The sequence below is a fragment of the Dermacentor variabilis genome, chromosome 10 (genome assembly GCF_050947875.1).
Source record: "Dermacentor variabilis isolate Ectoservices chromosome 10, ASM5094787v1, whole genome shotgun sequence".
Classification (NCBI taxonomy): domain Eukaryota; kingdom Metazoa; phylum Arthropoda; class Arachnida; order Ixodida; family Ixodidae; genus Dermacentor; species Dermacentor variabilis.
Window position 1 is genome coordinate 117,496,344 of NC_134577.1, and position 26,592 is coordinate 117,522,935.

The 26,592-nt window shown below is 49.9% G+C and overlaps 1 protein-coding gene across 1 annotated transcript in view; it reads left to right on the plus strand.

The window, feature by feature from the left end:
- LOC142559393 (arylsulfatase B-like) overlaps positions 1 to 26,592 on the plus strand; it is a 250,385-nt gene that overhangs the window by 143,597 nt on the left and 80,196 nt on the right. Inside the window, exons 7-8 of the mRNA XM_075670995.1 lie at positions 7,062 to 7,188; positions 22,850 to 23,143. Coding sequence (XP_075527110.1) covers positions 7,062 to 7,188; positions 22,850 to 23,143 — 421 coding nt within the window. The remainder of the gene's footprint in view (positions 1 to 7,061; positions 7,189 to 22,849; positions 23,144 to 26,592) is intronic.

Below are 26,592 nucleotides of genomic sequence, written 5' to 3' on the forward strand. Positions count from 1 at the left end.
AGCAAATACTTGTGGTCTTTGGTTCTCACAGTAATGTCAAAGCGGATATGACTGCCTAGGCACAACGGAGAAGGCTTCTTAGCGTGTGTTGTATGCGTTTGTCCCGTAGAAATGCCGGCATTGCGGAGTGCGGTCAAGTTAGTTTACGCTCCGCCGCTGGCTGCCCGCACGGTGAGGCAATGGGCACAGGCGCCCCACTTGGTGATCGCTGTGTCTGAAGGGGCAAGGTTCTGACTGGTGTTTAAGTCGCGGGTCGCTTTTCTCGTCGCGACGATAGATTGGATTTTTTACAAGCACTGCTCCATGAGGGCACATGTAACAGGCAAACCGAGGCCTCAGGAAGGAAAACACCTGAGGTTATAATAAAGGAGGCGGCGCAGTATCTCCAGAGCACCCAAGGGGTAGGGGGGTATCAAAGCTGGAAGCAGGCCGGCCCGTGTGTTGGGGTAGTGGAGGCCGAAGCGTGCCAAGGGGTGCTCGCATAAAAAATTGGCTGTCCGTTAACGCGGGCAGCCGATCTTGTATACCCCTGGCACGCGCCAGCCTCAGTGAGCTCCAACCCGCGGACTAGTCCGGGTTCTAGCTTTGGCGTCCCCGTTGCTGTTTTGATGTCCTGGAGACGCCGCCAATAATGCCAAATAGTAACACGTTGTTACAGTTATTAAAAATCGTGACTGAATGAACATATTTAGATCCAGCCGCCAACTTGTGACGCTAAGTTCAGCACTACCGCGCCCAGCGACTTCTGCAACACCATTTACAACTTTGTCTCTGAAGGTACGTCGGAGAGACTTGCTAAGACGCTTTCCCGTCTAGATTTTCAATATATGCGGCCCGGGCTCTACTACGGTCGCAAGCTATGATCCGCCACGACTGACTTAGCACGTGCGCCGCAGGTGCGAGACAGTCTGTCCAGCACAGCGGTCGCCAAATCGGGCGTCAGTGCCCGCTGCTTAACCTATTGTACCGCGCTGGCAGCCAGCGTCCGAGCGTAAACAAACTCGACCCCACTCCGCAATGCCGACCCGCCTAGGGAATGCCGGGACACGTAGGGACAAACGTCTACAACACGTGCTAAGAAACGTCCTCCGTAGTGCCTAGGCAGAGTCATCTATTCAAGGAGTAAAAGCCCCCAGATTTTCTCTCTCGCGTCCGCCCTTACTCGCGCCTGCGCCGAAACGGCTGGCGATCCCTCAAATGAACGTCTCGTTCCTGCTGTTGTTATGTGGACGCGTCTCGTTAGGCCTACGGGCGCCAGAATCGCCGAACGATTTCAGAAAATTGTCGCGCTATGCGCTCATAACTAACCTTTCAGATGAGTTTAGAGAAAGCGAACGCTCATTACAATAGTTACTGGCAATCAACGCGAGTGGAGCGTAGCCATCACGAGAATTCACGCTGAAGCGGGTGCCATGGGTGCCGCCACGTTTAACAACGCTGGCCGGGGAGCGTATCTAGAATTGCTCGTAGATACAGCGGGGCGTGCCACTTTTGACGGAGCTCGACGTTTCTGCGCAGGCGCGAGTAAGAGCGGGTGCGAGAGAGAAAATTTGGGGGCTCTTGCACCTTGAATATATGACTCAGCCTTAGGCACTACGGAGGAGGTTTCTTAAAGCGCGTTGTATTCGTTTGTCCTCTAGACATGCCGGCGTTCGGAACAGCATTGTTAATGACACTCCATATTGGCGCAATTTAAATTATTTGTAACGTGTGCACCAATATATCTATAAGACATGAAATCTAAGGGAACATTGTACAGATGGTAAGTGATAGGAGTAGAATTAGATCTGTATATTGCAGTTTTGATTTGTTAACTACAAAAGGCTCGTGTACAGTTTGAATCAAATCAGTAACTAGGCTAGACCTACACCCTAATAGATGGCTAGAACAGGCAACTTCACACAGCTGGCCTACTCCACACTTCTCAAACATGAGAAACTAATAAAATCAAATTTTCTTTCTCTTCAAACAGCAGATGACATCTGAGTAATACTTGTTGGGGGGCTAGTTGGTGCATGTTTCCAGAAGAGGGTTATAGCGCCGAAAAAACACAACACACAGCAAAAAAGTTTATGAAATATACTTGAAGTTTGGCTTAACATTCATCCAATCAACAGTGGACGAGCAAGGGAAGCCTCAGCATGGCAACTTATCTTCGTCACGGCCCTCACTAATATGTTTGATTCTTGAAACGTTGGCTGCAGGCTGATGCTTCCCTTGCTCACCTGTGTTACTCAACTGAAGTATCCATCTCCTGGTAACCTTTCTGCATTGTTTGAACATGCAAACCGAGATGTTTCTTCAACATGAAACCGTAAATTGCATTTTACAAGGATCTCTGAGCATTAAGTGGGCATACATATATTTTTATTTAGTGTCCTTGTTTATGCGCAATATCTTCAAAACACCTTGTAAGCGCTGTCGTCTTCGTAACGTTCCTCGCCTTCCTAAGAGTACTGCACTTGTGTCAAAGCCCTTACTGCTGCGCCTGAACACTAAATGTGCAGCAGAAATATCCAGAATACACAATATGTGATCTAAAATTTAACATAATGTTTTTTTTCCTCTACACTTCGTGCCTATCGCCAATGTGGTATGAAAACAATGTAATATTGCAGCTTGAGCTTACCTTACTGACAGTACATCTTTGCCGAGAACTTATGTTTCTTTTTTTTTATCTAGCTGAACTCGTCGAATGCAGACAACATACGTATAGTATGAAACACGTCAAACAGCACTGTACGCAACACAAGTACGAGTGTAGCCGAGCACAATATCGTTGTCGTTGCTTTAGCGGCACGCCAAACACGATGAGAAAACTTCGCTCGATTTAAGCTTTCAATTCCGTTAAAAAGATTGCTATCTGTGTTTCTGTATGTTGTAAACTCAGTGACTGACAGCATTAGCTCCCCCTGACCTGTACGAAAATTGTGGGCATGTACTGCTTCATTCACGATTGACAATAAACAATGTAAGTTTACTTGTTTGACGTGTTTTCTTGCCTGTTGAGGCCTCTCGATCACCTGGCGATATAATAAAGGTATCGGTAGTCATTTTAGAGTATCGTACACACGAACACCGCTCCGAAAGCGGTAGCGAAACGTCCAAAACTAGCGAATGAGCAGCGCAACGAACCCCACCAGCCGCCACCGTAGCGGCCATATTGCTCACTACATAATTATGATGATATTATCTTTGATTTTGCCAGCGCCACCCTTGGTCGCATACTTTAGTTCACAACGCCACCACTACTCTTATTTCCGTTGCACTGTGAAAGGTACAGTTTCCCTTCTCTAAGTTTGTATAGGTGTTCTGTGGTGTAAGCCTCTTTCATGGCGCCACGGCGCATGCGCCCTGCCCTAGTGGATTTGTCGCGAAACGCTTTAGAAGGGTCGCGCGTGTGGCCGCGCGCCGGAAAGTCCCCCGAAAAAACGCTCGGACGCGCGCTCCTGCAAACACTCGTGCCGTGTACCGCATTGAAGTGGTTGAAACTCTGCTGGTTGCTCGACGTCGGTGCGGTGCCGAAAACGTGCGTAGCGTTAGGCTGCAACTCCACTTTAGAAAAGGAAGCAGCCAGGGCATCGTACGAGTTGTCCGGACTGCACCGTGAGCCAGGTAGTTGCACGCGCCTTTCGTTGATGGCTATCAAATTTAACGAAAAACCCGTGCGTTACACTTGGGCGACACTTAAGTACATCACGATGAAGAAATTACGGCCACTGACCAAGTCAAGGTGAAAAAACACACAGAGACGTTTCGGAGGCTTGAAAGCAAGAATTATCCCGGTGTCATATACAAGGTACCATGCGCAGACTGCAGCTGCAGCCACATCGGTGAAACCGGCAAATTCACGAGAAGATTAAAAGAGCACCAAAGGGACGTCTCCAACAAGAAAAAAGTATCGAACGCCCTTGCCGAACACGCCGATAATCGCAGTCACCGCATCGATTGGGAAAACGCTGCTATAATAGCTAAGGAAAAAATTCGATGACGCGACTCTTGTTAGAATCTTTATTTATTCAAACTACTGACAACAGTATCAACAGGACTGATGGAAATCTTCCTGCTAACTACACCCGTTCCCTACGTCACATTTTGGCATAAAAACGACTTGCGGCTCTTGCCCGCTTTTAGTGTGATCAAGGAACCCGTACGGGTTCCGAAACGTCTATGTGTGTTTTTTCACCTTGGCTTGGTCAGTGGCCGTAATTTCTTCATCATGTTACCTGACCAGACGAACTTTCGTCGAACTCTTGACTACATTAAGTACATCACGTTGCTGAGGAAGTCTTGCAGCGTCAGCCCTCACTTGCTGGTGGTGGCAGAGCGTGCCTGACTGCACGTGCTCGTAAGTCGCGGCTACACTGGGTCGGTACGAGACCGACAAGACGCTCACTCCATCGATTGACCGACTATTGTGCGTCACTGAAACGATTTTATCATACCACGTCGACAACGTTGCAACCGACGAGTGCGAGTAGCACTACGACGGGCTTTCTTGTCGATGGCACCGGCAAAACCGGCGTGCCGACCATCGTTCTACCGAACCCCGTGTGATCAGCCGTCGAACAGACAACACGATAGCGACATCGTCTACGCTTGTGTATATAATTAATCGTCCTGAAAACGAGTCAAACACGCCTGCCAAGTTGACATGCACAAGCTTCAACCCTCTCAAGCCATGCCCATGAAGTTTGAGCCAATGTCGATCCTGTTCAGCGAGGGTTACCCTGTTGCCGTCGAGTTCGTGCACCCGCTACGGGCGGACCTGAAGTGATATGTAAGCAGTTAGGTCGAATGAAACTGCTTTTATAGTTCATTTCTGGCCTTGGCTATTTGAAATCAACTACACTTCACTTCGCACGGCGTGTACACAATAAGCGGTAAGCAGCGACACAGCGCTGTGCCAACATCTGTACGTCACCGTACCTGTAGGCTGTCGTTCGCATTCGTACGTACATGGGTGGGTCTGTACGTGTTGCTTTGCCGACACATTTCTCAATCTCAGAGATGCACTGTTTCCCTCTGCGTCGAGCGCCAAACAAGAGACTGCGTATTCGCTACACAGCAGCATAAACAACCGCCTCGCTCAGTTATACCAACGCCCTGTGAGCGATGGCATCTGCGCGTTCTCGTGAGAGAACTACACTGCCTACAACTGAGCACTTATGCGAGCACACTTTCCTATAATAAGGCTCTATGGTACGCTCAAACTGTATGATGGAGTTAAGGAAAAGCGAGAATCAGAAATAAATTAACAGCCCGTAATATGGTATCTGGAACATATACTAGCCGTGTTTAAGTGGTTCGGCCGCGCATATTGAGTCCTCACAGGGTGGACCAACACGTCACATATGCGCAGATATATTGACGCTATTTCATATCAGCGATGCACCCTTTCCACAATATTTGACGATAACAACGATCTGCGGCTGTAGATGTCGATGTAAGCAAAGGCACCGCTTTGATAAATTCGACGCAGATCGCTGCGCTCGAAGACTTCTTGAATATATGAAATGTGTAAATAATGTGTAAAAATATACAAAAAGCTATGTCCAAGTGCAGAAATCAGTGACAAATTCCAAAGCAGCCGTGTCGCCAAACGGAACTCAGCGTGCCTTTATCGGCCCCACTGTTCGCAGAAAAGCGCACTGAGGCCTGCTCACCCAGTAGTCGGTGGGTGCTGCATGGCTTCCAGGAACGGCATGCTGTCCCGAAAAAGTCATTAATAATGATTCGCGATCCGCGAAACGCAAAATCGATGCGCACTCAACGTGGGCGCATCGAATCAACCGGCGAAAGCCCCGGGACCCTTCCAAAACGTTTTCAGCGGCTTGTGGCAGAGGGCAGCACAGGAAAATTGAAAAGGCGGATTGTAGATGTGGTACTTGTTGATGTTCTTTCCCAAAGCAAGCAAAACTGTCTGTTCCTCGACAAAATTGGTTTAACCGCGTTCAACCACGGCAATGTTTTTTTTACTAGGGTGGTTGCTTGGGCTAGTTGGTAATTCATGATCAAAAATAACGTACAGCGCGAAGGACAAGGACAGCGACAGACGACATACACAGCGCTGACTTCCAACAATATTGTATTGCGTTGCCACATCGTGTGTATATATACAAGAAGAGGCATGCGCAGAAAATGTACGACAGTCACATGGGGTGTTCTAACAGCAAGTCATTGAACTAAGAACATGGTTACCTGAAAACATAAAAAATAAAAAATATAAAAAAATATGGGCATTACGATTTCTATGTTTAGATACGAGACTTCAGCAGGGGTCAGCGCGATTGAGGGCGCGCTAACGCAAATACTGCCAAGTTTTCTGCTGAAATCAGCTTCCACAATTTCCCTGGTGAGCTGAGAGCTGTGTCTCGCTAAAACTTCAGTATCTTCGAAGAATGGCACGCAGCCGCAGTCCCGGCAATGGACGCCCAAGTGGCCTTGTACAGTGTTACGAACGTTGTTACAATGCTCTCTTAGTCTATCGTTTAAGCACCTGCCTGTTTGTCCTACATATTTACTGCCGCAAGACAGGGGAATTTGGTAGACTACATTCGTTGTGCACGTCACAAACCGTTTTCTGTGCCCGACAGAACAACAGCTCTGATGCAATTTAGGCGCGTTTACACGCTTACAGAGCCTTGCCAATTGTTCCGGGGCTGAGAAAACGACTGTGATTCCTGCTATCTGCCCAATTTTCTTTAGCCTATGGGATACATCATGCACATATGGCAGCACTGCAAACCTGCGTCTTTCAGTCCGCTGGTTCCCTGATTGAGCGGGATCATCACGTTTTGTGTGCCTCAGAATCTGTTCCGCTATGGCTGAAATTAAGGACAAAGGGTAACCAGCCCAAGAAAGGCGATCAGCCTGAGCAACAAGGCCACGTTGCATATGGTGTGGGCACGATTTATTGAGGCTGTTAACGAGACATAACTTTATAATACTTCGTTTGACGAGTTTTGAGTGTGCGGAGTTAAAGGGCAAGAGTGGCTTCTTACTTCTCGGTTCGAAGCACCAGCACACATGTTGTTTTTTTTTTTATCTTTCCATTGCAGCCTCTGTTCCTGTACATAGCGCACCACGCGGCACATGGCGTCAACGCTGAAGGCCACATTAAGGCGCCGATGAAGAATATCAAGAAGTTCTCTCACATAAAAGACGAGGAGCGGAGACTCTTAGCAGGTGAAGTACCTCTTACGGCAAGAATCGTCGGCGTCAGCCCTGTGACTGCTGGTTTTGATTAGGACAGTTGAGACTCGATTTAACGAACACGGTGGGATTTAGAATTAATCTTGCTAAATTTAGTACCTCGTGTTACCGAAAACGCTGAGAACGCTCGGAAGAATATTAGTAATTATTCTGGTGCTAAATAACATTACGAATTTTTTGCCTACGTCGAATTCGTAAGGACTGAGCAATTCCAGTCTAAGGGTGCTCGGGAAGGCAGATCACGTTTCAATTGTGCTGCGATTGAGCAGCTTGCGCCTTACGCTGCAGTAACGCTGGGCTTGCAAAGCTCAGACTACAACGGACAATTTCGTGAACAGAAAACGGTGCACTGAAACTGGCGCTGTCTGCCCTGTTCGCCGCGCTTAGGCCTGGAGTGCATTTCGTTGTTTCGACGCTGTCAAAGCACCAGGGTGTACGAATACGTCTTGCCGAATCAGAACAACTTTGCTAAATGAAAAAAATCGTATAATTTCTTTATTTAAGGTTTTACTGTAGTTATTTATTCATTTAGCTGCTGTAGTTTTATTTGTTTGCTCTAGAGCATTATTACTATAGTATATCGTAGGGGGTGTGAGATTATTCCGTACTTTCGAATAAACAATGAAATATTGCCTTAATCGATTCAGTCTCTGTATTGAATAGTCACTATTTGTAAATTCGAATATATTGTAATAGCTTTTTAATATTTCAGAATAGCGAAATGTGTTTAATCAAGAATTCAACTGGAGCAAAGTTATCATAAAGCTAATCCCCACGGACAGATTATGCCTGAAATATTTTAAGTTACATAGTTTATCAGACTACGTCAGGCTTCACCACCTAACCCGTGATCATTCGCAGTCTCCGAAGAGCTCTGAGTATATGCGAACAAACTACATATTTTTCTTATGCTCCATTTGTGCTTTTAACAAACGAGATTTCAAAATGTTCAATGTAACCAATGTGTCACCAATGTGTCACTAATGTGTCACCAATGTGTCCCCAACTTCAAATGGAAAACACGCGTAAATGATGTTCTCCTCGAAGGTAATATTCTTCCTTAAAAGGCGGCTCCGACAAGCAAAACCTAAAAGAAAGCTCTTAGCTTGCAGTACTTTTATTCTACTTACACTCGCATATTCCAACGTAGTTTGGTTCGCGGCCACACATATTTTGCTAACAGGCTGAAACACGTACAATGAAAAGTCGTTAGCATGGGCGTACTTATTGTGGAGGGGGGGTGGGCAAAAGTGTGGGGGCAAAGTGTATGCCATTTGTCCCCTACTTTTAAAAGCGGGCGCTTTCGGCAGCGCGCTGCAAATCCAACAAAACAACAGCTGAGGCCAAATTTTCTTTCTGAGTGCATTAGCTACATAAGCATATTGTTAAGCGAAGGGCGGGTCAGTAAGACGAGCAACTATTTACAAGTTATATTTACAAGAGCGGTTGCAGCGCTGATCTGTTAGATTCACAACGCCAGCCCAGTTCGTTCTTCCTCCTCTTTTTTTCGAGTGATGGCGCCCACGTGCCTCATTCAAACAATCATATACCACAGGCGTGTAGCATAGCGCTGCAACTGCTGTTGAAAATATAACCTGTAATAGTTGCTCGTCTAACTGACCCGTCCTTCACGTAACATTGTGGTGGAGGTAGAACGTTCCCCGTCCTCGCCACGGAGCTCCGAAGCGGCCGCACCGTCTTCTTCTCAGCCATGGCTTCCGATGGAACCACCCCGACACCACCTACACCTGCGGCACCAACCACAACATACGTTACGGTTCCTAGTCTCCGTGATCCTGGGATATTCTCCGCCCAAAATGGCGTTGATGTCAACGACTGGCTCAGCATGTACGAGCGTGTTAGCCAAAGCCACTACTGGGACCATATCATCATGCTCACAAATGTTATCTTTTATCTGTACGGGACACCGCGTGTCTGGTTTCGCACCTATGAGGTCGAGCTCTCTAGCTGGGACATTTTCAACGAGAGGCTTCGCGACCTATTTGGCAACCTGTCAGGTCGCCAACAGGCTGCACGAAAAGAGCTTGCCCCTCGTGTCCAGTCGTCGACCGACTAGTACGTCTCCTAAATACAGGAAGTGCTCGGGCATTGCTGGAAAGTCGACTAACACATGACCGAGGTTGACAAGGTGGGCCATATCCTAAAAGGCAACGCGGACGACGCCTTCAATATGCTCGTTTATAACGACGTTTCTACCGTCCACGCCATCGTCAAAGAATGGCGCCGCTTCGAGGAAGCCAAAAGTCACCGCGTCGTCCCGCAGTTTTCCCGGCTCCCAAACACCCCTGCCAAGTCCTCTCGCTCAGCTCTTACCGCCACACGACCATTTAAACAGAACGTGACACGTATCGTTCGCCGTGAGATTCAAGCGGCGAGTCTGGCCTCCCTTTATCCACGACCCCTTGACGGTACCTTTGACCAAGCGGCCCCCGCTAGCTTCATTATTCAAGCAGTTGTGCAGCATAAAAGTTGCAAACCTTGGCATTCCTACCGCCTGCTGTGTTTCCCGACCTGATTTGGCACCCATTCTCGTGTCCACAACCTGTAATGACCAGTATTTCGCTCCCAGACCACGTAATCCTGCTGAATGGCGAACCCCAAACGACAAACCAATCTACTTCCGTTCCCACCGCGTTGGTCGCGTATCCCGCCACTGCCACACCACCTGGGTGCCGCCGTAGCGTAGCTAATTCCCTGCTCCTCGCCCATTGCCGACGCTCGCCGTTCTTCACATCGCCGTCTGTACCCTACTTCTGATGCCTCTGACAGCCATTCATCCGTGCGATCACCGTTGCCTCAACGACGTCGCTCCCCGTCACCCCAACCTCGCCGCTTTTCCTCGCCAAACCGACAGAGGGGAAACTAGGCCATGCAGCTCTTGGAGGTAGAGCTGCATCATGTTCGTCCTGTCCAAATCCTCCGTTGACGTTCCTCACCAACACGAACCTAATTGAAGTAGACGTAGATGGTGTTCCGCAGACGGCATCAATTGACGATGGAGCCCAGGTGTCCATAATGAGCGCTAACCTATGTCGTCGCCTCAAAAAAGTTCTTACGCCTGTCATCAATCGAGCTGTACGCGTCGCCAATGGCGCTACTGTTGCCGTCAGGTGTAAGTGTGCTGCTCGCATAGGAATTGCTGGCCGCCAAATTCCAGTCCTGTTCGCGGTGCTGACAAGTTGCACTCATGACCTATTCTTCGGGTTTGACTTTCTGACGCATTCTGCCCTCATCCACTGTTTCACCGGTACGCTGTGCCTCGAGCTTCCTCTTCTTTCAGACGTTCGCCCCGAACAACAGAACACCCTCTGCACTACAGCGTTTGTTCGCTTACCTCCTAAAGCCCTAACCTTCATCGAATTGACCTCAACGGCAACTGTGCCTGATGGCGACTATGTCGTCGTGCCTATTCGTGATGTCCTCCTGGCGCGTGACATCTCTGTGCCACACTCTCTCGTCACCCTTGCCGCTAGTCGGATGTGTCTGCCCGTTATCAATTTTTGCTTGACAAAGGCAGTGTTACCTCAAGGAATTGCGGTGGCCACGCTCCGGTCAGTGACAGAGGACCACGTCACTACTTTTGTAGCCGACGCATCTCCAGATCCTCCTGATTACCCGCGCGATGCCTTGAACTTCGACGGCCCATTACGTCCCATGGTCACTCCGCAATTCCCACCTGACCAAGAGGCCGCCATATATCGCCTTTTGCTTTCCTACCGCGACATATTTGACACTGAAAATCGACCAGTTTGTCATACATCCCTTGTTAAGCATCGATTAAACACTGGTGATACTGGTCCCATTAACCGCCTACCGTATCGCGTGTTCACGGCAGAGCGGCAAGTTATTCAACAGGAAGTAAACAAGATGCTCACCAGAGGCATTGTTGAGCCCTCGTCGAGTCCTTGGGCGTCGACGATCGCGCTCGTCGAAAAGAAAGATGGCACGTGGCGTTTCTGCGTTGATTACCACCACCTAAACTGAATCACTAAAACGGACGTTTACCCTTTACCACTAATCGACGACGCTCTTGATTGTCTTCACGGTGTCAAATACTTTTCGTCCGTCGACCTTCAATCTGGTTATTGGTAGATTTCCGTCGACGAGCAAGACCAAGAAAAGAACGTTTTCAACACTGCAGATGGTCTCTACCAATTGAAGGTTATGCCGTTCGGTTTATGCAATGTCCCCGCCACGTTCGAACGGATAATGGACTCTCTGCTTCCAGGTTTCAAATGGTCATCTTGCGTTGTTACCTCGACGACGTCCTTGTATTTTCTCCGACATTTGAGACGCTCCTTGAGCGCGTCGCAGCTATCCTTGACGTCTTCCGCAAGGCTGGGCTCCAATTAAACTCATCTAAGTGCTACATCAGGAGCCCACAGATTACAGCGCTAGGCCATCTCATGGATGCTTCCAGAGTGCAACCCGACCCGGAGAAGGCTCGAGCAGCAACGGCTTTTCCTTTAGCTCAATCTGTCAAAGGCGTCCATTGTTTTGCGGGGATGTGTTCTTATTTCCGACGGTTCGTGGAAGATTTCGCCGCAATCGCTTGACCACTCACTGAACTTCTGAAGAAAGACGTGCCTTTTACATGGAGATCCCCTCAGGCTGCCACATTTTCACGCCTTATCAGGATTCTCACCAGTCCACCGGTCTTGGCCCACTCTGACCCGTCCGCACCTACAGAGGTCCGAACCCATGCCAGTGGTTATTGGATCTGCGCCGTCTTGTAGCAACGCCAGCACGTGCACAACCGCGTTATAGCCTACGCTAGCCGGCTCCTGACAACTGCAGAGCGCAACTATTCGGTTACCGAGCGCGAATGTTTTGCTCTTTTGCTCTCGTTTGGGCTGTTTCAAATTCCGCCCGTATTTATATGGCAAGCCCGTCTTAGTAAACGCAGACCATCACGCGCTCTCTTGGCTTTCGTCGCTCAAAGATCCTACTGGCCGGCTCGGTCGTTGGGCCCTCCGACTACAAGAATATCCCTACACAGTGACTTACAAGTCGGGACGCAAACACCGGGACGTAGATTGCCTCTCTCGCTGCCCCGTCGAAGACGCGACCTCTACGTCTGATACTGACAGCGACGCCTGTGTTGTCTCTGTTTTTCCACTGTTACATGCCGCAGACGGGCAGCGCCGTGACCCGTCCTACATTGACCACCTGGAATCGTCACTTGCCGACAGTTATTCACACTTCAAGATGGCGTACTCTTCCGCCACAACGCTCACCCCGACGGCCTTGCATTACTCCTTGTGATCCCTGAACACCTTCCCTCAGCGGTTCTCCACGAACTTCACGACGTCCCCACTGACAGTCACCTGGGTGTGTCACGTACCTACGACCGCATCCGCCGACGCTTCTTTTGGCCAGGGCTTGCTCGCTCCGTTTGAAGATACGTAGCTGCGTGTGGGAAATGCCAGCGATACAAGACACCATCGACACTCCCTGCTGGGTACCTTCAACCAGTCGACATTCCCGCGGAACCATTCTTTGGGTTGGTTTGAGCTTACTTGACCCTTTTCCTCTTTCTGCCTCTGGGAACAGGTGGATCGCTGTGGCCACGGATTATGTACGCCACGCGCTACGCCATCATCCGAGCGCTTCCTGCAAGCTGCGCCACAGATGTCGCCGATTTTCTTCTACACAAAGTGACTTTATTACATGGAGCTCCGCGACAACTTCTCACAGACCGTGGCCGGACATTCCTATCAAAAGTTTTCGCGGACATCCAGCTGTCCTGTGCCATTAGGCACAAGCTATCCAGGTCATATCATCCCCAAACAAATGGCCTCACGGAGCGTCTCAATTGCACTCTCACACACATGCTCGCGAAATATGTCTCTTCAGACAACACTGACTGGGACCTCGCTTTACCGTTTGCCACATTTGCTTATATTTCCTCGCGCCACGACACCGCCGGTTATTTCCCATTTTTCCTTCTGTTCGGCCGAGAACCAGCACTGCCCCTCGACACAACTCTCCCTGTTCACGCGGCACCGACCAGTGAATATGCACTAGACGCCATCGCCCGCGGTGTCCACGCCGGGGAAATTGCCCGTGATCGCCTTCTGAAATCCCAAGAGAGGCCTTTGTACGACCGGCGACACCGACACGTGCACTTCCCGTCTGGTTCTTTGGTGCTTCCATGGTCTCCGTCGCGTCAGGTCGGCCTGTCCGAAAAACTGCATCTCGTTACACAGGCCCATACCGGGTGCTTCGTGCCGTGACTCCCGTCACCTACGAGATCGCCCCTGACGCCCCATCTGCTTCCCAGTCCAGTGATATCGTGCAGGTTACACGACTGAAGCTGTATCACACTCCCAGTGATGACATTTAGCGCTCCGGGACATCGATTCTGCCACTGGGGAATTATACTACACGCGTGTGGCATTTGATTGTTTGAACGAGGCGCGTGGGTACTGTTAGGGTTGGCGTCTGACACCACGTGGCGAAAGGATTTTCATCCGACCATCTTCGTCGAAATGAGGCGTGACTTCTCCTGCAATGGTTGGCGTCCCGCACCTCGTGCACAAAGAACTTTCTATCACCCGGCCTTCTTTCACCAGGCCTCGTCGAAATGACACGTGACTTCGTAATTCACCATGACCGTTTCGAATGACCGTGTCTACCTGTCTGCCGGAAGCCCCGCAGTGTACAGGCCTCTTTTGTGTGTGTGTGTGTGTGTGTGTGTGTGTGTGTGTGTGTGTGTGTGTGTGTGTGTGTGTGTGTGTGTGTGTGTGTGTGTGTGTGTGCGTGTGCGTGCGTGCGTGCGTGCGAGTGTAGAGAGGCCCATTCGAGGACCCAGAAAGCTGGCTGGAGACGTATGAGAGGATCCCTACGTTTAACAGCTGCAACAGCGCCGACAAGCTGCGACATGTCTATTTCGTCATGGAATACGTGGCGAGGACGTGGTTTGAGAATCGAGAAGCCACCTTAACAACGTGAGACCTGTTCCGAACTGGCTTCCTGCAAGCATTCACAAGGGTCGTTCATAAAGAGCGCGCCCAAGCGCTACTGGAAACCCCTAGTACAGCTTCCCAGTGAGACCACAGCGATCTTCACGGAGGAGATGGCCCGCCTTTTCCGGCACGCCAACCCGGAAATATTGGAGGAGAAAAAAGTCCGCTTCCTCATGCGGGGCGTCAAGCAAGAACATTTCGCCGGACTGATCCGCAACCCGCTGGAGACCATAGCTGAGTTTTCTACAGAGGCATCGACGATCGAGAAAACTCTGGAAATGCGCTATCGGCAATATAACCGCCAGGTGCTCACGCCGCAGTGCGCCATCTGATGACTGGGATCCAACGACCTTCAAGAGACCACCAGGGCCATTGTGCGCGAAGAACTGCGCAAGGTCTTGCCTTCGCCACTGCCTCAAGTGGCTGCGGTCACCGACATCGTCAAAGAACTTTAGCGATTACTTAGGGTTACTGAAGTGCAACCGCCATTGCCCCAACCGGAAGCGATGACATGCGCTGCCGTCGCCTGCCCACAGATTCGAAAGCGTCGTGCGCCCTCGTCGTGCTTCACAAGCGTCGTGCGCCCCCTGTGCGCCCACGCCAGGACCCCATAACGCCGCGATACCATCGCGCCACCTCGCCCACCTGTCGGCCAGTAAAACGCTCCGAAGAAGACAGATATTTGGCGCGCCCCCGACCACCGCCCACTCTGATACCACTGTGGGAAAGCCGGGTATTTCTACCACCGATGCTCATACCGCGAAGTGGGACTACGAGGGTTCGCTGCCAACGCTCCGCGCCCGCAGAAAGGTGAACGTCCTCGCGACATCGCCGACTACCTCGCCGCCACTCAAGAGAGCCCACGACGACCGTCCCGTTCCCGTCACCCGACCCCTACCTGACCCCGCAACGCCGGCCATACACTGGCCCAGCCCGAGGCCCGTCTGCAAGCCCATATACGCTAAAATTAAAGCAGCAACCGATGGAGCTGTGGTTGCTGTTCGTCGAACTGACCTCCGCCGCCCACGAAGACGCCGAAGAGACTACATCAACAACATAACAAGGACACGCCGCCTTATCGACAAAGTCTGGAAGCAAAGAATACGCCCACGAAGAACGACATGACGACGCCACGTACCAGCCATAGGTCAACGCGACGCAGCCGTGATCCGACGCAAGACCTAACTGTAACGCAAGACAAAGAACGACCGACCTCGACGTGCTTATCGACGGCCACGCAGTCACCGGCTTAGTGGACACAGGGGCCGATAACTCCGTTATTAGTGGACACATCACCCCCCAGTTGAAGAAAGTTAAGACTGCATGGGAGGGCCCTCAAATTCGGACCGCTGAAGGACACCTCCTTACGCCGACTAGAATCTGCACGACAAGAACTACGATTCATAACCGGACCTACTCTGCCACCTTCTTTATCCTCTAACAGTGTTCACGAGACGTTATTCTCGGCATGGGCTTCCTGAACCAACACGGCGCAGTCATCGACCTGAAGTCGAAATCGATAACGCTGTCGGAAGATAAAGCGTTACCACCGGAGAGCGCTCGTAATCACCACGCCTTGAGTGTGCTCGAAGATCAAGTGAGCATCCCACCGCGCTCCAGCATTATTATTTTCGTCGGCATCGAAACACCCACTGAAGTAGAAGGCGTCATCGAGGGTGACCAACGTCTACTGTTCGAACGTGACATTTGCGTTGCAAGAGGGATCGCTCGACTGCACGGAGAAAAAACGACAGTATTGCTGACCAACTCTAGCCAGTAGTCGAAGCACATCAACAACGGCAGGACGATCGCATACGTCGAGGAAATCTCGGAAACCAACAATGCGTTTGTCTTCTAGGATTCTACGGCATCTAACCCGACGACCATAGTTCCCGAATGAGACTTCGAAATAAATACAAGTCTCCCAATCAGCAAGCAGGAACAGCTCAAAGGTCTTCTCCGATGACACAAAGACTGCTTTTCGACATCATCGAGGACACCACAATGACCAGTTGTGAAGCACCGCATAATAGCCGAAGAGTGCTCGACCACTCCGCCAGAGCCCTTACCGAGTTTCGATGCGAGAACGTGAAGCTATTAGGAAACAAGTCGACGAAATGCTGCGCGACGACATCATCCAGCCATCGAAAAGCCCGTGGGAATCTCCTGCAGTCTTGGTAAAAAAAAGGGACGGAAACCCACGATTGTGCGCCGATTACTGTCGATTGAGCAAGACAACGAAGAAAGACGTATACCTCCTTCCGCCCATAGACGATACATTGGATCAGCTCTGCAATGCTAAGTACTTCTCGTAGATGGATCTTAAGAGGGGCTACTGGCAAATAGAAGTCGACAAGAGGGATCGCGAAAATACCGCCTTCATCCAACGTTTCAGCGCGTCGTGCACATGGTGGTAGCAGAATTAAAGCGGCAGACGTGTCTTGTTTAATTGGATGACGTCGTTGTAATCGCCGGAAATATTGACGATCACCTTGGAAAGCTTGCGACAGTATTAGAGGCCATCAAGTCATCAGGGCTCACTCTAAAGTCAGAAAAGTTCCGCTTCGCTTACGATCAGCTTCTGTTCCTAGGCCACGTCATCAGCAAATCTGGAGTCCGCCCAGATCCGCAGAAGACAACTGTCATCGCAAAGTTCCCGCAGCCCGCCTACAAGAAGGCAGTGCATAGATTCCATGGCACGCGTGCCTACTATAGGCTCTTTTTCAAAGAATTTTCACGCATCGCGGAGCCGCTAACACATCTAACTAAATCTGATGTCGAGTTCAAGTGGGAAACACCGCAGGCCGACGCATTTCAAGAACTCAAACGACGAATGAAGTCGCCGCCGGTGCTCGCACACTTCGACGAAGACGCCGATACCGAAATCCACACTGACGCCAGTAGCCTAGTCCTCGGTGCCGTCTTAGTCCAGAGGAAAGACGGACTTAACTGGTGATGTGCTAGCTGGTCGCTGTCAAAAGCGGAAGGCCATTATTCCACGACTGAAAAGGAATGCCTCGTCATAATTTGGGCTACAGCAAAATTCTACTCTTACCTATATGGCAGGCCATTCAATGTCGTCAGCGACCATCACGCGTTGTGTTGGCTAGCTAACTTGAAGGACCCTTCAGGACGGCTGGCGCAGTGGAGCCTCAGACTGCAAAAATATGACACCACGGTAATCTAAAAGTCCGGACGAAAACACTCTGACGCCGACTGCCTATCACGTGGCCCCATTGATCTCCCGCCGCAAGACGACGAGGACGACGACGACTTCCTCGGAATAATAAGCGCGGAAGATTTCGCTGAACAGCAACGAGCAGACCCGAAGCTAAGAGGCCCCATCAATTATTTGGAAGGGAACACTGACGTTGTCCCTAGAGAATTTAAGCGCAGATTGTTTTCGTTCATGCTGCAAAACAACCTGCTCGTGAAGAACATCTCACCAGTCCGCGCCATCTACCTTCTTGTTGTTCCGTCAGCGCTGCGTCTAGAAGTACAGCACGCCCTACATGACGATCCAACTGCTGGCCACCTCGGATTATGCCGGACGCGGCCGAGGATAGAGAAAAGGTATTACTGGCCGCATCTGACTACCGATGTCGCCCGTTATGTCAAGACATGTCGAGACTATCAGCGACGCCAGACACCACCGACAACGCCAGCACGATTACTACAGCCGATCGAACCTCCTTGCCGACCATTTCAGCTGATCGGGATGGATTTGTTGGGACTGTTTCCGGCGTCAACATCCGGAAATAAGTGGATCGTCGTGGCGACGGACTATCTCACCCGCTTCGCTTAAACTAAAGCTTTAGCGAAAGGCAGCGCAGCCGAAGTGGCGAAATTTTTCGTCAAGAACATCCTGCTGCAACATGGTGCCCCAGAAGTCCTCATCACCGACAGAGGAACGGCCTTTAGAGCAGAGCTCACCCAAGCCATTCTGCAATACAGCCCAGACAAGCCGCAGGAGGACAACTGCCTACCATTCGCAAACGAATGGTCTCACGGAGCGCCTGAACAAGACCCTCGCCGACATGCTGGCAATGTACGTCGACATCGAGCACAAGATGTGGAACGCGGTCCTGCCGTACGTAACCTTTGCTTACAACACGGCGGTGCAAGAAACAACACAGGTCACGCCGTTTAAGCTGGTTTACGGCAGGAACCCGACGACGACACAACCTTGACGTCGCTACCTATCTCCAGCGTGCCGAAGAAGCCCGACAGCTCGCCCGCCTACGGATCAAGAATCAGCAGCGTACCGACAGCCCACACTACAACCTCAGACGAAGCCACGTCGAGTACCAGCCCGGCGACCGTGTTTGGGTTTGGAGGTCGATACGCCGACGAGGACTCAGTGAGAAACTATTGCGACGCTATTTCGGACCCTACAAGATCATCCGACGTATTGGCGAACTGGACTATGAGGTCGTGCCAGACGGCATATCGCATTCACAGCGGCGCCGTGCATGATCAGAAGTGGTCCGCGTGGTGCGCCTTGAGCCCCTTTGCGCACGGTGACCATCTTCCTTATTTCCTTTCTTTACTACGGGTGTTTTTGTTTATTACTTTCGTTCGTTTGCAGCATCAGGTCGATGCTTTTTAAGAGGGGCGTCTTGACACGCGTATTTCTTTATCTTTTCCGGGCGACTGCTTGTCACCGCCTAACAAATGTTATCGCGCAGCGCATGTATGTATGCATGCATGTATCGGTAGCCTGCATGTATCGATAGTTTCTGGAATGTTATCGATTGTTCTGGCCGCTGGCGGTCACCGAACCTAGCGTAATCTGATTGCATGTTGGCGCGACGCGAATAGTGTAGAACTTTGCGGAAGACACGCGGGTCCCAGCGATTACTCTGGAACATTCGACGACTGATGTATAAAAGCCGACGCGCTTGACCCGCTGATCTGATTTTAGGTGATCGCCGAGTGTGTTCGCCGCTATCGCTGTTCTTTGAGTGTAGCCTGCTTTTGAGGGCACATGTTCGCCCAATAAAACGCTAGTTTCGTTAGTCAGTTTTGCTGTCTTTTTCACCGTCACTGCTACGTGACAATGTGGACACTCCAGGCGCATTTTTAGACAGTTTTAGTATAGCGTAAAGCAGCAAACGCAAAGAATTAGCGTAAACGTTGCACGCACCACACTGCGCATGCGCTGTACGTAAACGTTGCTGGAGCTCTTACGCACGTACGCTACTTTCAGGATTTAGCGGTGAACGCTAACGCACGTAAGGCGAGCCTTACCTACGGCAACATGGCGGCGCCAGTGAAGTGAGAGCTGCCCGCTTCAGATCTATCGAATCGTCAGCCTGCACTGTTCGACTCATTCGCTCCCCACTAATGCCCGTACTGGGTTTAGATTTGTGTGATGATGATTCGACAGTGGCGTACAGGTGACAAATGGGCGCTGTTTACGATATACGTTCTCGATTAGTGGCGCAGTAGGCTTAACGGGAGGGTTTGCTCATGTTTGCTCATGTTTGCTATATCCGCCTCGAGATCGCGCCCAAGTGTATTTTGCTCGTTCGCTTGGTGTAAAGCCGCATGTCAAGCCGACGCATGTCACGTTTTCCGCAGCAAAACAAAGTATTGTGGTCGGTGCTGTGGTCGCAATGCGTGTGAGCTTTACTAACGACGACGACATGGAGCTCCTGAAGGAGGTTTTCGCCTTGAACTCATTCGGGCAGACGTCAGGATTGGCGTTAGCTGCATAAAAGTCGAGAAAAAAAATCCGCACAAAATGCGTCTATATCATCCCAGCTTAAAAAGGGCAGGTAATATGGGTTCCACAGAACACTCGACCGGCGTGTTTCGCGACTCTCGACAAAACAACACTCAAACCAAACACCTACATGCGTAATTGACGCATCGACTGAAGCTTTACTTAGGGACACACTTGCGGATTCGGCATTGGATAAGCTCGACATTTCGTGTGGATTTGGCTTTCCAGTACTTTGTGTTTTTACATCTAGATGACGCTGTATTTGTTTGCGTTAACGTTAACGCTTTTCTCCTTTCCGCTATTCTAAAACACCAACTTGTGCCGCGCAGTGCAGTCTTTCTTTGCGTTAGCGTTGCGTCGCACGCTAACGCTAACGCCAGCATTTTACGCTATACTAAAACTGTCTAGTAAAACTGTCTAATAGCGTACGTACATAAGAGCTCTAGCACCGTTTACGTACAGCGCATGCGCAGTGTGGTGCACGCAACGCTAACTCTTTGCGTTTGCTGCTTTACGCTATACTAAAACTGTCTACTACCGTCATTTCTTGCCGTCGACGTTGTGTTCCGTATGAAGTCCAAGGAAAACAGGGGGAAGGCGGGAGATGGAAAGTCAAGGCGATGAGCAAAACGAGAACAAGGTGAAAGCAGGAGCCAACGTTTCCACAAGTGGACTTGTCTTCTTCAAGGCGACATATGCTTTCCTCGCCGCGGTATATATAGGTGTGGTTCTCCTAAAGGCGAGAGGGCGTAATGGGGGTGGGTACGGCAACGAGCGAAGGTGTGCTAGCGGTAGTGTCGAGTGAGAATGAAGGAGCGCTGTGCACAAGGCCAGTCACACGGCCGTCTGTCAATCACAAGTCAACGGCCGTGTGTCAGCCGGCGTGGCAACGGCATCCACAGAAGCCTTCTATTACCTGTTTTGCTAGTGGTCATGGGCTATCATGTCTCTGAAAGAGATAATGGGAGCGGCAGAAACCCGTGCTCGTGAAAAAAGAATTTAAAAGAAAATTTTGAAATGGAATAAATAAATGGATAAATAAAAGAAAACGAAATAAAAGGAAAGTGCACAGTACTCCTTTATTCCCAATCCGACACCCTCGCCGCTAACACACCTTCGCTCGTTGCCGCACCCACCCGCCTTACGCGCTCTCCCCTATAGAAGAAACCCACCTATATATACTGTGGCAAGGCAAGCATGTCACCTTGAAGAAAAGTCCACACGTCCAAACGTTGGCTCCTGCTTTCACGTTGTTCTCATTTTTCTTATTGTGTTAAGTACAAGGGCGATAACACCGTCGCCGCGCGCCTTGCTGCATGTGTCAGTGAAAATGTGCGAGGCTGAGCCGACGATCGCGGCTCAATCTCGCGTGCGCAAGGGCGGAATGCGGGGAGGAAGCGCACCATCTTCCGTCGCGTGCAAAGAACCGGAGGGACGGGAGGTAGGGGGTGCGCTGTACTTCGGCAGCAACTGCGTATGGGGCCGCGACGCGCGTTCGCGCCGCATTAATTTGTCCTGGACGGGATCAGCTTTGGGGGCACAGTCTAAGTGGACCGATGGCTCCTAGCTTTGCCTGCGCTGTGGTCTCACCGCTAAGGTTGCGTTGAAGAGATAGAAAGCACGAAGGTCACTTCGCTCGCTGCTGCTGCCGCACTTCCTCACACTAGCGTTTTGACAGCGAGTGCAAGGTCGATCCAAATAGTTCGCGAAGCTTTGGACGAAAAGCGATCCAAAACAAATTGTCACCGACATCAGCAAAGGTGGTTATGGGAGCAGCGTTTTAAGTGCGACAATGTTTGGAGGGAACAAACATTGGGGAAGAAAATAACGTTTTTTTAATTACAGCAAGACAGTTAAATTTATTCAACGAAAATAAAATTCCTAATCAACTTTATATATCGTCGACGAGTAAAGAAAAGACAACTGTATTTTATTTTATCATTATAGATAAATACGTTCTTTTTTTTCTGCGCCCATCGTTGATGCCGCTATCGTTTGCAAAGCAATGTAGCTCTCGAAGTGTGCAGAAGGCGCGCTCGTAAAGTTCACCTCTTACAATACGCTCCCTTCACACGTTGTGCTGTTCTCCTTGTCGACATTTCTCTGAATTTGGTGAAGCTGGTAGCTCCATCGCTTCTCTACCTGTTCAGTCGAAAATACCGAGTTACGACTGCCAGATAATTGCTTACTTTGGTTGTTTTCATGCTACTGCGCTGGCCAACGGGCTTGGCATCCGACGATAGAACCATCACTCTACACCTAAAGCTTTCGTCAGCCTCCGAAGAAAGTGTGCTGTGTTCAGGGGTGCGATTTCGACATCAGTACGACTGACCTTTCATCCCTTTTCGCGATGAAAGCTCGAAATGCCCATCAAGTCGAACGGCGGGGCATTTGAATATACAGCTCCAATGGCAGGCCACCAAAACAAATTTCGCACCTTTGAGAACAAAATGACGTCATTTCTGCTTCTAATGGATATAGCGTCACATTGATTTTTTTCTTCCGCCGGAGGTGTTCCTTCCTCACACAGCTAGCGCTAAGCCCCATGAACGACCGATGAATTGTCATGCTTTGAACGTACGGGCTTCTCCTTCGTTACCAGGTATATTTGCCTTGGCGAGTGTCCGTGGTCACAGGTTTTCCGGTGGCTGTGGTGGCGCCCTACTCGAGCAATCGATTCCATGAGTTGACCTCTATTCCATGCTAGAGCACGGGGCAAAGACCCCCACGGTGAGGGAAGGCGGGGTAAATTGGATTTCCGCGAAGCGGCGACAACGTAGTGACGGACGGTCGTTGCCGGTGCGAACAAGTTTTGTGTATATTTTGGGACATTTTATTGTGCGTAAAAAACTATCAATCATTCATTCAACCAAACTAAGTAGTTGCTTGCTCTTACTCGAGCTGTGAACACACGCAGCCACGGTGGACACTTTGGACGAGAGCGTGGGCACCGTGGTCGAAGCCCTGCACGCCAAGGGCATGCTGGCCAACGCCATCCTCGTGTACACAAGCGACAATGGCGCGCGCCACCAGGGATTCATGAGCAACCGGGGCTCCAACTGGCCCCTGCGCGGCTCCAAGTTCACCACGTGGGAAGGAGGCGTCCACCTGCCGGCGTTCGTGTGGTCCCCGTTGCTTCGTCGCACACGGCGCGTCTCCTGGGAGCTGATGCACGCCGTAGACTGGGCGCCCACTCTGTACCACGCCGCCGGTGAGTTCATCGAATAAGCAGGCCGGGTGCTTTGGATAAGGTCAGTTTTAGCATCGGTTCATTCATTCATTCATTCATTCATTCATTCATTCATTCATTCATTCATTCATTCATTCATGTTTATTCGGGCAACATTTCAAATATTTATAACACCCAAATATAACTAACTAAAACGCAAGTGAACAGCGGTTGACATCTAAGAAAGACGATGTCTTTCGGGCCGCATTACTCTAAGATCATGTGGTTCCCTGTTTATCAATTCGGGCTGGATGGGAGCGTCCTGTAGAAGACCTTGTCTTCGGTAGAGGTCTGCTGGATCGCGTTAACTTCGCCTACGCCATCTTACCCTGCTTTAGTACAATTTTACTCCTGCTTCGCTTTACTTTTTTCATTCTTGACTTCACTTTCATTCATTTTAGACGGCGCTACCAGCAGAATCAAGCTACATTTTTGTCGAAGGACGCCATACTCCAGGTTCCTGTTTAGCTGCGCGCAGTTTGAAGGAGCACATCCGGTTTTAATTTTGCTTTCTCTCGCAAATTAAGAATTATTACTTCTTCGTACATACCTCTGCGCTAACTTAGTGCATCCTTCCTGTTGCAATTTTCCTTTGATGTATTTTTTTAGCCCTACGTGCACTAGAAGGCGCACCATTGTCTAATGTACGAGACAAACGTGGTTAGATACCCAGAACCCGCGAACACTAAATCGATCTGAACTCACCAAAGACCTTGTCTTTAAAAAAAATTCAGTGCCATTCCTACCTGTGAAGATGGGTGACCAGCGAAGCTGTGTATGTGGGCCCCTTAATGGCGAACTGCCCATTGCCGTGCACCAAACTCCGTATGCACATAAAGGAAGGCGAGGCGCGGCTAGTCGCTCCTCTGCGATGTTGAGCTTCGCGAGATGATGAGGCGCAAGGGGGTATACATACTCATCAGTGGCGTAGCGAGAAAATTCGTTAGGGGGGGGGGGGGGGCTCACATTGCAGCTGGGGTGCTCGCATCTAAATACATGTAGAAGGAGAATCAGTTTGTCTCGGCAACCAATGCACCAAATTTGACGAGGTTTGTTGCATTTACAAGAAAAACTTAAATTGTAGTGGCTGTTGGTTTCATTTTTCATTTAGGTTGTCAATTCTTAATTAAAAATTCACCAAAATCGCAAAATTTCAGAAATCTAAACTATCAAGTTTAAAATATCTAACTCAGCAATGAAAAATGACCTCGCAATTTTGTGAATTGCACCTAATAGTACATCTACAGCGGACAAAATTTCTATGTTACACGTGAATCTCAAAAAATTTAACGTTATGGAAATATGGCTTTCGCAGTATCCTTGTACACAACTTAACCAATTCGCGTAAGATACGAATTGACACACCAAATTCGTCCGCTTTCACTGTTATAATAGATGCCGTTTACTGAACAGCCACATGTGTGCTTGATGCAGAGCTATTAGTTTGTAAACGTCGTGCTTCTATTTCTTTTTTTTTAACTTTCCAGTTTTTCAAAATATTTAAACTGTGTTCAGGCCCTAAATCGAAATTCCGCTTTCAACAGGCACTAGAATATAACTTTCTCTCTCAAATGCAACAAATTTCATAAAAAGCGATCCCCCGCAGCGTCTGCGTCAGCAGGCGTTTGGTGCGTTGCGACACCACGTACCCGAGCACACGAGGGTTGGACCCTCCCGCGTGTAGCCGTGCGCGGCTTAGCCGTGTCCGGGGAAAGGTGGATCCTGGGGGTTGAGCCGATGCCGGGTGTCCCGACCCTTAAGGCCCCCCGGCGGAGGCAACACACCTCTTTGGCCTCTGCTTCACGTAGACGGCGCCTCCGGACTGACTCACACGGGGGAAATCGGTAGTCGCCTCTTCCTGTCTCTCTCTCCTCAAACCTTCGCCTTTATCTCTCACCTTTTTATCTTTCCTGTCTTATTCTCTCTTCCATTTCCTTCCTTTCTCCACGGCGGCAGGGGTTAACCTTGTGTGGCTATCCTACCTTGGGTACACCATATTTGGTTATACTGACGGCGTACAGCTGGCGTCGTGCAGGCTTGAATACAAGCTTTGCCGCGTCCCTCGATGGGCCCCGTGGTCGGCGCGCGGCGCTGTTGCCGAACATACACATTTTTCTATGGCAGCACAAGCCTCTGTTGTTTAGGATCGGCGTCAGAAGAGATGCTGCACCGAAGTAACATTCCAATACTCCTTTCGAAGCAATGCTCCATCTTTCCCCAAGTACTATGTAATCCACAGCGAAACCAACATGCCAGTAAGAAAGTTATCTCCATTCCTTGTAGCGAAATGCCTGAAAGATAAAATCGGACCGACCTACAAAGCCTCCAAAATGTCTAGCGGGGACCTCCTTCTAGAACTGAATGATAAAGATCAAGCAGAGAAGCTCTCTGAACTTACCAGTATTGGCGACGCGACAGTGACAGTTTCAGCTCACAGAACACTTAATACAAGCAGGGGAGTAATATCTGAAGAAGACTTTATTGGCTTGAGCGATTAGGAACTGCTGGAAGGTTTCCAGGAACAAAATGTTACTAAGGTACAAAGAATAGCAATCCGCAGAAACGACCAAGAAATCCCCACCAAACATGTTATACTCACTTTTGGAACAAGCGTAATGCCTACTTCACTCGATGCAGGTTATGTTACAGTCAATGTGAGGCCATATATCCCGAACCCCAGAAGATGTTTCAAGTGGCAAAGGTTTGGGCATGCTTCACATGCTTGCCGAGGACAAACAACTTGTGCTAAATGCAGCTCCAACGATCACCAATCTGAGAATTGCGCCCCTTCACCATTTCGTGTTAACTGCAAAGGAGACCACCCAGCCTACTCGCAGTCTTGCCCATGCTGGAAAAAGGAAAAGGAGATCATTGCACTAACTGTAAAAGAAAAGATTTCATTCTTTGAAGCCAGAAAGCGGCTATCGTATCTTCCGCGAAGAAGTTATGCTGATGTGACGAAGGTGGGGGCAGGGTCACAGAGGCCTCCGGAGTCCTCCGAGCCCAGGCGCAGTGGTGCCGCAGTGACTCCTCCCGCCTCCATGGCGGAAGCAGTCAGTACTGCTCCACCCTCTTCGACAGCCCTGCAGACACCAGTCACGCAGGGTCCTAAAATCAAACGAACCACAAGGCCCGAGGCACATGTCTCGGCGCCTAACTCTTGGTCCTCCAGCGCCTCAGAGAGAGCGATGGAGGGCGACACGAAAACCCCGGTGTCATTGACACCGAAGGACAAGCGCTCTCTCGAGCGCCGTAATAGGGACAAAATCCCAATAACTCAATATAAGAAAGCGTTAACCTAAGGATTATCGCTCATTTGTATTAGCCTTTTTAAATCCATGTCACCTATACCTCACCTCTTAATTTTTCCGTAGTGCCATTTCTTATCTTTACATATTAAGATGGATTTTATTATCCACTGGAGTTGTAGA